General features: G+C 39.0%; 1 protein-coding gene across 3 annotated transcripts in view; it reads left to right on the top strand.

Moving 5' to 3' along the window:
- NFYC (nuclear transcription factor Y subunit gamma) overlaps positions 1–13,993 on the top strand; it is a 53,118-nt gene that overhangs the window by 15,072 nt on the left and 24,053 nt on the right. For all 3 annotated transcript variants that reach the window (XM_083369323.1, XM_083369325.1, XM_083369324.1), the window contains exon 2: positions 7,925–8,034. In XM_083369323.1, coding sequence (XP_083225449.1) covers positions 7,933–8,034 — 102 coding nt within the window. In that variant the 5' untranslated portion in view covers positions 7,925–7,932. The remainder of the gene's footprint in view (positions 1–7,924; positions 8,035–13,993) is intronic.

Raw genomic sequence — 13,993 nt, 5'->3', positions numbered from 1 at the left:
AGAGGCAAACATAAATGTAGTCTGTCAGTTAAATATAGTTATTCCATGAACGCCTGAGAGTGAACAGGAACGTCAATTGTTTTCTGAAAGAAGGTATTGTAGGCAGTAGCCTAACTTCCGTTTTGAGAAAAGATTCCAGGTGGTTTTAACTTAGAAGCTCCACAATACAGAACAACTATAGAACAGTGGATTTCAGCCTGGAAAATAAGTTAAAGATTTTCTTTATACTATGTCATGCCAGTCTATCTGACACTCTTCTTACATTCAAAATCATCTTGTTACGTATCAATTATTACATCTACATTCTGCATCTTATTTATTTGTACAATCTTTAATTTATTCCATTTATGAGTCACATTTTAGCAATAGTTTGTAAATAAGGCCCAACAAATGCTCCAAGTTTCATATCACGGTACAAGATATTCAAGTTCAGTTAGATATCTTAAGTGTTGCCCTTTATATCTGCAGTTCTTTAAATACTGTAGTATTCATTTGAAGATATTTAAGCCATTCAGGCAGATGCAGCCATTATGAAATAAAAATTTGGAAGAAGGGGGACATTTTAAATCTGGTATTGCTGGTTAAACTTTGATGTGTGTCAGAGGCAAAATGGAAGATTTTTTGAATGATTACAAATACTGTCTGATCCTGTAGAGCTGTCACCTGAGCATTTTAGGCAAGATTTGTCCCTGAAGATAGTTATGGCAATACTATATGAATTTGGGTGAATTATATTACTTTCTCTCCAGTTATCCTACTGGTTTTCTTAGTTACAATATTATATTTCAATATTGTTCTTCTGTAAATGGTATTTCAATTATATTCTAAAGAAAAAAAATATTACAATACTTCACAATAAAGTATTTAAATTAAAGGAAAATATGATATAATTCCACATCAGTGAAAAATCAGAGCATGAGTGAGACTTTCAAAACTCTTAAGGGCTCAAAAGGCTATACAGATAGTCCTGGACCTTATCAAATTGGTTTAGTGACTGTACAAACTTACAACTGCTCTGAAAAATATTGACTCACGACCACATTTCACATTTAATGATTGTTACAGCATCTCCATGGTCACGCTACAAAAAGTTGGATGTTTTGCAGCCAACATGTATTAATGACAGTTGCTGTGTCCCGGTGTCATGTGACCAGCTTTTGCGACCTTCTGGCAAGCAAAGTCAATTGAGAAGCCACATTCATTTAACAGTCGTGTTACTAGCTTAACAACTGCAGTGAGCCTTGGTGGAGCAGTGGGCTAATGCCTCCTTAAGTAACACCAGCTGCCTGCAATTAGTGCAGGTTCGAGTCCCACCAGGCTCAAGGTTGACTCAGCCTTCCATCCTTCCGAGGTAGGTAAAAGGAGGACCCAGATTGTTGGGGGCAATTAAGCTGACTTTGTAATAATGCCGCTTGGGGGGGTGTATGAAAGCCCTAATAAGCAGGCATATACATAGAATGAAGGCTACTGCTAAGCTTGTAAGCCGCCCTGAGTCTTCGGAGAAGGGCGGGATATAAATGGGATTAAAAAAAAATACTTCACAACTGTGGCAAGACAGGTTGTAAAATGGAGCAAAACTCACTTAATAACTGTCTTGCTTAGCAATGGAAATTTGGACTCAGTTGTTGTCGTAAGTCAACTGCTGCTTGTACTGTGTGTGTATATTTTTTTCTTATTCCAGTGGCTTAAGAACTTACTTTAAGGCATGCCTGCAAATAAGTGTAGCCTTTAGCTGCACTACTCCTTGGATAAAAGGCTAATGACTAAGGTCATTAGCAGTAAATAGTAGTGAACCAGAAACAAACTCTTTCTCAAACCTTGTTTCTTACTTGAGAATACTTGGTGATCATAGGCTGCTATTTTAAAATCCTTTCCCTACCACACCTATACAAATCATATAAGTGTTTGGGAGAAGTACCCTGCACATCGTACCCCGTACACTGGAAAAAGGAGCACTCTCATATTTAACGTCGTTTCATAAGTTTCAGTGATGTGATATGTATCCTGTGGAAAAGCAGTGACAATTGAGATGTGGAGTCTTTCTGAATTGATGGTTGTGGAGGTCTGAGTCAGGGGGTCCCCAACCCCAGGTCCATGGGTTGGAACTGGTCCATGCCATGCCATAAGCTGGGCTGTGCAAACAAGCAAAGCCCCATCCACGAAATGCAGACAGCATGTGACACCACGTCCCCTCCGGTCCGCTGAAAAACCTCTCTTCAAGGACTCGGTCCCTGATGCCAAAAAGGTTGGGGGCTGCTGGTCTAAGTAATACAGTTTTATTTTATTTTATTTTTTTTGCTTTCTGTGTAAGCGTAGAATTTGAATTAACTAAATTAAGGTGCAAAATAGGTTTGACAAAGGGCAAAATTACTGTTAGTGAGTAATTGTAGCCTAATTTTGTCTTTTAAGGCAATTGCTTTGCTGCTTGGGAGGAGAAAATTCTATGTTAATAGCTAATACAGGAAGTTTAGTTATGTAACCAACTCCTGCCAGGTCAAAGCAGATTTGATGGGTAGGTTCGTGTTATTAAATCCATGTGGGACATCTTGACATAGGAAATAAATTGGTGCTCATTTCAGTCTGATGCTCTCAAGCATTCTGAAGGTTAATACTGCAAATAGGCTCTAATGAAAACATGTAAATCCCTCAGTGAATTTAACGGCGGAGTGCAGAAGAAGAATCTTTAAATTAGTGGATTTCCTCTGGCTTCATTAGAATCACTTCCAATTTAGCTTATGCTGATGAATCCATGTGCAATTGCTATGAAACTGTAGCACATTACTGCAGAATGAAGGTTGGGAGAAATTTTAAAAGGCTTTCAATTAACCAAAAAACCCAACCTGTCCTCTCTTATGACGATTTACAAAGTCTTTTCCTTGCATCTGGACCTAACTAACTTTAGCAGCTAGAGCAGGGGTCCCCAACCTCCGGTCCGTGGACCAGTAGCGGTCCGTGGCATGCCAGCAACCGGTCCGCACAAACAAGCAAAGCCCTATCTGCGGGATGCAGGCAGCACACGAAACCAGGCCTTCTCCAGTCCGTAGAAAAACCTCTGTCCACATAATCTGGTCCCTGGTGCCCCAAAGGTTGGGGACCTCTGAGCTAGAGTGTTGAGGTGGCTGTCACTATGGACTTAACACTGGCCGTTTTTTTAAAAACTGCAGATACTTTTTCTGTTGTGAGTTTGCTTATTTCTCATGCTTTCTACAGTGTAAAAAATGTAGATATACATTATCTTTCTTTGCTTCGTGTATTACAATTGTCAACTAAATGTACATTTGAAAGACTTGATTACATTTTGTGTACTTATTCTCTACAAGTCCTCAATAGCATTCCTGTTTCTGCAAGCCATGATGCTCTGCATATTAAAGGAACATTCATCAAAACTTCTTTAACCTGGACACTAATTGTAGATATTTTTTTTAAAGTTATGTATGAGGATAATTATTGTTCATTAATGGATATAAGCAACCTAACTGCTATTAATTCTCCCATAGGATGATTTAGAAGTATTTTTTTTTAATTTTAAAAAAAGAACTTGGTGTTTTACACCGCATGACTCAAAATTCATGCAGTAATTGGTTCTGGACAATTTTGTTCCAAACAATAGTCTTATATTGTGGGTGGGTGTATGGCAGGAGGTGGAGGGAGAGAAGGCCAAAATAAAATCCGCCACACACAATGGATCATAAGCCAGTGGGAATCATATCCACTTATGTTAGAATTGTTTTTGGCCTTAAGCCATTTCCCATTACATAAAAAGGTTGTAGGCATTCAAACTTTTAAATAAAGCAATCTTGCATTTCTCTCACTCTTTTTATGCAAACTTTGAATGATATGGTTAACACAGTCGTTTCTAAAAGTACCTTTGGTGTTATTTTTGAAGAGAACAGATTTAAATTTCATTGGTTGAACCTTGTTTTTGTCTTATTTTAAAAGCAAATCATCACTTTGATCCAGACTTGTTTCTGTATAGAAGCAGACTTTCAGTTTTGCTCTTAAGAATTCTGAGTTCTTGTAAATGTTCTTTTTAAATAATTTGATGTTTTCTTCTCCTTTTCTAGCCTATCCTCCATATGGGGGCCTAGTTCCCACAGAAAGTCAAGTTGTTATTAAAAACTCTTCCGTTGCTCTAATCGTAAACCGTATAGCAACCCTAACCGGCATCCTAGCATGTTAGAGAAAGGGTGTTTGTTACCTGTTTACACGTCTGTGGAGATTCTCAGTCATCCAGGTCATCATGATCGTCTCACAGGTGCTTTCTCGAAAGGCAACTGGACTTTCTTTGTTTTTCCTTGAAGAGGTTTCACTTCTCATCTAAGAAGCTTCATGAATTGTGGCAGTATGGTGGTAGGGGGACGACAGGATCTATCTTCCATCGCCCCCACTATCTTGCCAGAACCGATGAAGCTTCTTGAATGAGAAGCAAAACAGCGAGGACAATTAACCAGTGGAACAGCCTGCTTCCAGAAATCGTGGGCGCTCCATCACTGGAGGTTTTTAAGAAGAGGCCGGACAGTCACTTGTCTGAGATGGTATAGGTTCTCCTGCCTGAGCAGGGGGCTGGACTAGAAGACCTCCAAGGTCCCTTCCAGCTCTGTTCCATTCTACTCTATCTTCAAAGGAAAATACCCATGACACTAGGTCGCAAAGGTGATGTATTTCAGATTTTTTTCATTGCACTTTCAGCTGTGCCTTTGGACTCTTCAGTTGTGGTACGTTGGAAGAGCTCACTCTCAAGGAAATGTTGCTCACAAATATTCCTTCATTGAGGTAGAAAGCTTACTCCCCCCCCCCGTTCATCCAAACTAGAATATCATTCATGAGGACAAAGTAGTCCTTCAACAATATTTTCTGTATGGTTACAAAGCAAGGTCAGTATTCTGCATTTATGGGAAAGTAAATTGTCATGTCCTGAAGCTAAAACTCAAATACTTTGGCCACCTAATGAGGAGGAAGGACTCACTGGAGAAGAGCCTCATGCTGGGAAAGATTGAGGGCAAGAGAAGAAGGGGACGAGAGAGAATGAGGTGGCTGGATGGAGTCACTGAAGCAGTAGGCGTGAGCTTAAATGGACTCCAGAAGATGGTAGAGGACAGGAAGGCCTGGAGGAACATTGTCCATGGGGTCGCGATGGGTCGGACACGACTTCGCAGCTAACAACAACAACAACAAATTGTCATGTTTCTTTTAAAAATCTAGATCAGTGATAGATGATGAGCTGACATGTTTCTTGAGTGAACAAACTCTTAGGTTCTACTCACCTTGTATGCTAATATGTATCCTTTCATGGTTAAATTTGGAGCTACAGTAACATGGGAAAGTTACAATCTTTACCAGATTAAATTTACTTAGCAATGATTATGGTAAAATATGGTTTGCTAGTTTTTGGTTCTTGGGGGAAGCACCACCATTATTTTAGCATGTGGTATGAATGAGCCAGTCACCTTAAGTGATTGTATGATGTATGCTATGTCTCATTTTTTTATATCTGTTTATGTATCCTTGGTTTTTATCCATTTGTTATTTGCTCGCTGAATCACTAGTGGTGACATGGACAGCTATACCACTTTAATAAATAAATATTGTGGTTTACTGCTTTAGGTGTCCAGTTCTTAGGCAATTAGGCAATTTAGGGCCATTCACACTCATTCACCTACCCCAGGGTTAGGCAACCTTGGCTCTTCTATGACTCGTGGACTTCAACTCCCAGAATTCCTGAGCCAGCATGGCTCAGCTTGGAAACCTCTCCCCTCAGCATGGTTGGCTCAGGAATTCTGGGAGTTGAAGTCCGCGAGTCATAAAAGAGCCAAGGTTGCCTACCCCTGACCTACTCTATTTCACAGGGTGGTTGTTATGGGGGAAACAGGGAAGAGCGACCACCATATATTTTGCAGTGAGTTCCTGAACAAAAGAAAGCAATAAATGCAACAAATAACATTTCATACGCCACTGCACAATAAACAAACCATAGTGTTTTGTTAAGCATGTTTGGGTTGCAGTGTATTTTGTGAATCCAGCCAGATAGAGCGTTCGTTGTGTTGTTATGGAGAGGATTAAATAAAACCACTCCAAAATAGTATGACTTTTGCTGTCCTTGGTGGTCTCTGAGCTTGGTGGTTTTTCTTGCAGATGTTTCATTACCAAACTAGGTAACATCAACCGTGTTAACTGATGACCCTTTCTCCTGAAAGGTTAGCTATGTATGCTACAGCTTTCAGCATGCTTCCTGGATTAACATCAGTCCATATCCTTTTTATTTATTAGATTTGTATGCTGCTACAATCGAACTGCTTCCAACAGTTCACACAATGTGTACTTGGAGCTCTTTGTATGTATGTATGTTTGCTTCTGAAGCTGCTCCATTTGGTGGAAGCTTTTCCCATAATAAAAGCTGACTTTTATTTGGGGATCCCTCTTTCCTAATTGCGGCTAATGTGGTTCCTAAAGAAAAACGAATGCTATAAAGCTCTAACTCTCCCCTCCCCCCCGCCCGAATCCATGATAAGAATGTCTATAATTGCTCTCAAAGGAATTCACTTGGTGGATTTAGAATGAATTTCCATTTCATGGGGCTCCTGAATGGAAAACGTCAAGCCCAGACCCTTACAGAGAAGTTACAAGTATCATCTAAACCTGGATATATATTATATCCTCTGAGGTTCACTAGCCACAATATATCTCTGCATTGGATCATTCACTTTAAGCTGCACCAAATATTGAGAAATGTAGAATGGAATACCTGCTGCTATGAGTAGGAATGTAGGGTATAAATTGAACACATAAATAAAAATAAATTATTCATATCACGAAAAGCTGAAAGGAAAAAAAAAGCAGGGAAAAGAGAACAGTCGTGGGTAGACAGAGAGGGTAGCCTCTTATGAGTGAATACTTTTGGGTCAACCACAGTCTTTAATTAATTTTTTTATGTTTTCTTTTACATTGTTCAGAAATTAATACTTGAAAGATAACTTCAGTTTATTGGTAATAAGATAAAGACTGCACACCAAAGCAAAATACTGAGATTTAGGATCCTTACTTCTATTTCCTTGTGTTTCCATAGCAGGGCTGTGCAGAACTTTAGATCTGACTCCCAAGAAATTGCCTGGGAGATTGAAGGCAGCATCTTTGGATGCTCATTCAAGAAACCAAACCTTTTCCCAGGATTTCCCAGGATATTGTTCTGTGGAGGAGCTATACAATCTTGGAAACAGATGTCATAATGAGTTGCCCAGAGCATTATAGAAAGAAATTAATTTGCAGTCAGAATTAATGCTTCAAACAGTAATATTCAAAATGCACGATGATGTAACGTACACATACATGCACGCACACAAGTCAGTACAGGTGAACTTAGAAGTTAGGCAAACAGATTATCTGAAGGAGTCCTTCTATACTTAGCTGAGGATAACATCCTCATATGAAATAAGTCTATCCTTGTCTTAAACTAATAAAAGTATCTGAATTAAATCAGTGGAGGAGGAAGTTCCTTGATAGGTTATGGTAAAGAGAAATCCTTGGTGGAGAAGGATCTTCATGGCCTTCTGCAAGAAAAAGGAACATCAGGAAGTATATCTATAAAACATAAAAAAAAATAATTTCTGAGAGAAAAGTTATTTCCTGGATTGATCACTTAGAGAAAATAAGCCTTAAAGTGTACCAAGTAGAATAGGGAATAGGAACAGAATCAGACCTTACAAAATCCTTGTCCCAAACAATTGCTTTGTTCCAAGGTTTAGAATAAAATCTATGTTGTTGAGAGGGATTTGAGGAAGATCCTGTCCAGGTTCTTACTTCGGAATCTTTATGGAACATCTTTATTTTACTTTACAATTCACCATGTACTGTATATCTTTTAACATATACACTCACAAACCTTATCTACACCTGCTTACATTTAATATATTACTTGGTTTCTTTCCAGTTACCATAATGTCCACGGATGGGGGTTTTGCAGGAGGCAACAGTGATGCACAGCAGTGTCTTCAGTCTTTCTGGCCTCGGGTCATGGATGAGATTCGAAACCTAACAGTGGTAAGATTTTTTTTCCCATACTATCCCACAGAGAAATTGTTTATAGACCTCTTACTAGCTATGTCCATAAGCATTTAGTGATTTCTCCTGTTGTGCTTTTGAAGGAGAGAAGGTTCAGACTTTTTACAATGTTAATGACTGTAAAATTTCAAACCTTAACAATCTCCTCCATGGGTTGCTAGTTACTAGAGCAACTAGAGTGAGAAAATCACCCTTTTCTGATTTGGCAATGGGAAAAATGTTTACCCACTACATCTTTCTATATGAAATATATTCTCTAGTTACTCCTAAGAAGGACTAGTAGTTATATTTTAATCAGAGGTATTTGGAGACTGTAAAGGTCTTCCAAGGACTCTAGCATCTTCAACTGCCGTTTTTCGTTTAATTCTTCTCTGAAATAGTGGCATTAAAATACAGTATCACCCACATGCTTAGAAATATCAAAAAATTCTTTGCTCTTTTCTTCAAGTCAGAAGAAGTCATATAGTTGTGTGTTGAGCAGTGTACTATTTCAGCAGTTGGCAAGCATCCATTTTTATGTATGGCTTTCTGTGGTTACGCATACCCCATTGAATGGTTTGCACTACTGTTGATTGTGGGGCCATTTGGTCTTGAAAACCTGCTCATTATTGTTATTGCATCATTTAGGAACTACTTCAGCTATATACTATTAAAACTCTCGTGTTTGTAATCCTTAACTAGGTGGAACGAAGCATCATAGGATTTAAATAATTTACTTATTTTTTTAAAAAAATCCATTTATATCCCGCCCTTCTCCGAAGACTCAGGGCAGCTTACAAGCTTAGCAGTAGCCTTCATTCTATGTATACGCCTGCTTATTAGGGCTTTCACACACCCCCAAGCGGCATTATTACAAAGTCAGCTTATTGCCCCCAACAATCTGGGTCCTCATTTTACCTACCTCGGAAGGATGGAAGGCTGAGTCAACCTTGAGCCTGGTGGGATGCGAACCTGCACTAATTGCAGGCAGCTGGTGTTACTTAAGGAGGCATTAGCCCACTGCTCCACCAAGGCTCTACTCATTTTACTTCCACCTTTACTATTTTTACAAATAACTCAAGGCAGTGAACACACACTTTACTTTCCATTTTCCCCACAACGATGAGTTGAGCTGAGAGAGAGTGACTGGCCTAAGGTCACCCAGTTGGCTTTCATGGCTGAGGCGGGACGAACTCATGGTCTCTGGGTTTCTAGCCTGGTGCCTTAACCACTACCAAACTGGCTCTCTATACAACAAGGATAATAGGGCCATTGAGATTGAAAAATGCCCTCTAAACCTAAGAAGGCAGCACTGGAAATGCTATCTTCTCAGACAGAACTGTTCCCCCCAATACACTCTTCCGGAAGCTAAGTTCCCCCTTTCCTAAGGAATATAATTTTTTTTTTAGTCTGGCTCTTACAGGAATCAAAAGAGCTTCACAAGAGTATAAATTGAAATTGTTTGCTGATGATGTTGTACTAGCACTTTCTTAAACTGAGGTTTTCTAAACAATGTTGATATACAATAATATAATTTGGCTAACGAATCAAAGAAAAAAACATGTTGATACGGAAGTTGACAAAGGATGAAAAACAATTTATATATTGACTAACAGATTTTAATATAAGAAAATATTTGTTTACAGATTAGTAAACAATTGTTCTTAAATATTTTTTTTAAAAAAACACATCTGTGTTTTTTTTAAAAAAGTATTTAAGAACAAGGGTTTACTAAACTGGGAGCAAATAACAGATATTTCCACATAGAAGAAAAGACTTTTGCCTTGGTTAGGCAGAATTGCAGAATTTAAGGTGAATATTTTACCAAGACTAAATTTTCTATTCCAAATTATTCTGGTTTCTAATGAGAGCAAGGCATTAAACCACTTGCACAAGTAATGAATTATGTATGGGGTAATAAAAGGCCAAGGATTAAATTCAAGAACTTGCAGGATTCAACAGAACAAGGCAGCCAAGTGGCTCTGAATTTCAGATTATGCTATCATGCCAGCTGCCTAACATGGATTTCAGAATGGATTGTATTTCCTTATAGTTGCATCACTTCTGTGGAAGGGGCACTCCTGGAGGGGTTGCATAAATATATTTAAGTTGATGCACACAGAAAAATAAGTGTTCAACATACTGTATAATACTGAATATTTAAATTTACTAATGATCGAGAGAAATCTAGGAAAAGACTATGTCCAGATTTTTCCATTCTTGCTTTGTTACTGAATGCCTATTTTTTTATGAAGAGGAAGGTACCAAAACCTAAAAGATTATTCAGCTTATAAGATATTATTAACAGGAGAAAATTAAGGTCTTTCAAGCCTTTGCTATTCACTGCACTTCCACACTTAATTGATTTCCATGCTGCCAAATAAAGAGCACAGCAACAAAACAATTATGAAAATAAGGCAGAATAATAGAAATCTAGCAATGGCAGTTCCAGCAGTCTCCAGTTACTGTTATTAACTGAATCGCATGAGAAGACCCTTATGTGATCAGGACTTCTGACTTCTTGCCGATTTCCCCATTGAAATCAATTGTGAGAAGCAAACAGGGAAGATCCCACATCGTAATCACATGACCATGGGACATTGTAACAGTCGGAAATATGATCATGTGATCCCAGGGGCACTGTGACTGCTGGAACTTTGAGGACTGGCACCGTCATAAGTTTGAATGGTCACTGAATGAGTTGTTAACTGAAGGCTACATGTATAGTCATAAAGATGGAACCATGAGAATTTCAATGCAAAAAAAAATATTTACCTCAAATATTAAGTTTAGGATTAGTGTAAAATGTTTACTGCTGGCGCATTATTCCAGTCAGGATTGTTGAAATAAGCAACTCCTTTTCTGTGCAATACTGGAAATGCAATAAGCAAATTGGTTCCTTATTACAATGTTACAAAGCCCAATAATACTAGAAATTAATTATTGTAGAATGGAATACATTTTGAAAACTCTAATCCCATTTCATCCTGAGATTTTTTTTATTAAACTTCACTTAGCCATACATTTCTTCAAAAAAAATTTTATCTGGTATTGTATACGTTAATATTCACACAGATTTTATATGTTCTTTATAAAGTTGTAAAGTTGCTGCCCAACACATATTTAGAGTCCCAGATTGGAACAGACTGTCCTGGAGAATATATGTGGATTAGCTGTTAACTGGAACAACTAAGTGGAATTCTTATGTCCAGAGGCAGTGTGGCTTTGAGTGTTAGATGTTAAAGGATAATGGTAGGGAAAGACAGCTAAATATGGGGCCTTTCTGAAGACTTCTGTTGAAAACTGGATTGGGAACGAGGTAAGTCCTTGTGGGTTTTTTTATTAGAGATGTTTTATACTGGTAATCCCACACTTACAACCAGTCATTTAGCAACCATTAGATGGTTATGAGGGCTGGAACCATATGTTGGCTCAGAAAGGATGTTTTACGATCCGTAAATTATTTTCAACCACCATTAAAATCCCCCTACCTGCAGTGTCATGATTATGATTTGGCTGCTTGGCAACCTATTTACACTTATACCACGTTGCCAAGCGTCCTGCTCCATTCACCTAATGACCTGTGTGGTTGCTTAACAACCACAACGAGGAGAGCTGAGATTGCAGTCATTGAATGAAGCAGTCCTGTGGACATCTCGTTAATGACCGCTCCATTCAACAACTGGGATTCTGCTTCCAGTTGTTGTAAATCAAGGACTACTATCTCTTATTCCAAGTTGATTGGGTCATTATCCTCTGTGCTGCTGACAGATTTATGTAGGATGGGACTTTCTGCAGAGTTCTGTGGTTTCTGTCCCACGGCTTCAATATTGAACTCTTCAGAGGAGAAAAAGACAAGAAAAGCCAGGCTAGCATCTAATTGCAAGGAAGAGAACTAAATAATATCTATTAAATCCTCCTCCGCGAAGCACTACTGATTTTGTCAAGCTTTATTTAAAAAGCTTGCATGAGGCTAAAAATAAGCAACTGGAACTTTTCAACGGGGAGACTCTTAAAAAGACTTTCTAAGAGAATTGCATCTCCACATCATTAACTGTAGTCCAATTTAATTAAACATCGTTTCCCCCCCTCCTCCTCCTTCCAGGAAAAAGCTGCTAGGTTTAAAAAAAAATTGAAATATTACATCTCAGAACCGGGCACAAAACTAGCATGCTAACAAAAAAGCTTTTGCATTTTCATGTGACGCTTGGAGCCCAGTAGAGAACATCTAAAGTAGAATTAATTACTCTGATCACTTGGTTCCCAGAGGTTTACCACATGGAAGCTTGTGAGATTTCAGCTATGTGAGATTTCAAAGAGTTTTACTCTACAAGTTTTTGGGGAAGGGCAGCTTTTAAAATTTGGGGCATTTTTATGTACGAAACAATGCACTACACTTGATTAAGTACAATCTTGAATACCGAGCCGTAACTTTTCTGCTTAGGACTATGGAAAAAAATATATATTTACCTAAAAAAAACACGGGGGGGGGAGGGACTCCTATCTGCAGCTATTTTGCTTGTGACTAGTGCTGAAATTATGTCTTGGATTTAGATTGTGTGTGTGTGTCTCTCTCTGTGTGTGTGTGTTTATAATCCTGTCTTCTGCTGTAGCTGTGCCAAGTGATCAGCAAAAGTACAGAAGTTCAGGTTTCCTTTCTTTTGCGGTGACCTTGGTGTTCATGGTTGAGCTGTGTGTAATCCATCTAAGAGAGGTGTACTTGGATGAATACCTGATCTGAGTGAGACAGGCGTTCTTGGCGAGTGCTCTCAGGACGCTGCCGCTTTGAGAACAAGGGGACACCTTGCATTTCGTAGACCAGTCATTTTCTACTATGTCCTGTTTTAGGGTTCTCTTGCAGACTGACTTGTCTTCCCTTGGAGACCCCTGCATGATAAAGAGTTTTCTTGGCTGAGACCATGTAGCAGTTTCCTTGCTTCCTCTCACCTTGCAGTCACTTCATAGAAATGGAAGGAGCATCCTGAAGGTCGCGGACATCTAATCTTTGGGGGGGGGGGAATCTTGTAGTTCTTCTTTCAAGTCAATATTTTTAGCTCAAGCATTCACCAGACAAGTGGGCTTCCACTCCCACTGCCACCATAGCTGTTGCTGAGAAGCTGGCCCATATATCTGAGGAGTTCTCTGTTTGGGAGAGACTGTTCTTAACAGAAGAATCCCTGCTTAAATGTCCCAACAACATGGAACCACCCGATTTGGTTCGATTACTTGGAGGAAATGTCGGTGTGCTGCACTAACCAGAATTTGCATAATAGGAGCTTGACGGGAGTTGCTGCCACAAGATGGTGTTATTTGTTGTAATTGTTGTTTGTTTCTGCTAGTGGAGCAAAGAGCTGCCTTCTTCACCCATCTCAGATTTCAGAGCCCAAGCAGAGTCCTCCACTCAGGTGGTTCTGCCACACTTTTTCCAGCAGACGGTAGCCTTTATGGCCTTTTTTCTCTCTCCAAGTGAATTGGAAGCTTTGGGAAGTACACACTCTTGAGTACAAAATCTTGTTGCTTTCAAGAACAAGGAAATGCAAATATCTCTAGCTGATATTATTATTAAAACAGCCCTTTTAATTTCTAGGACTGGATCAAGGCTCTAGATAGTTGTTGGGTTTTTTTAAAGCCTAGCTCATAGCTTGAGTTTTCTATGTCTCTTTAAAATGCCCAACACGCTAATATGACCTTCCCTACATATTCATTTTTACGGAAGCGGTCCTTGTTAAAAATGGAGTTGATAAGAACCAAGCTCTTCCTTCCTTTTGTGGCACTCTTGTATATTTTCACCGCTAGATGTGAAGGAGAGGAGTGGCTACAAATACAAGGTGGGAAGACCGGCTTTTAATCCCCTCTTGCTTTTAATCTTGCTTTCAATCTTTCCTCCTGCCAAAAGAACAGGAAAAGTCGAACCTAAGCTGAGCTCAAAGTGGCAAAGATCCTTCTGATTCTGTCCTCA

This window comes from Vipera ursinii, assembly GCF_947247035.1.
Source record: "Vipera ursinii genome assembly, chromosome: 9".
Taxonomy (NCBI): domain Eukaryota; kingdom Metazoa; phylum Chordata; class Lepidosauria; order Squamata; family Viperidae; genus Vipera; species Vipera ursinii.
Note: the sequence above shows the minus strand (reverse complement) of the source record. Positions and strands in the feature narration are given on the sequence as shown.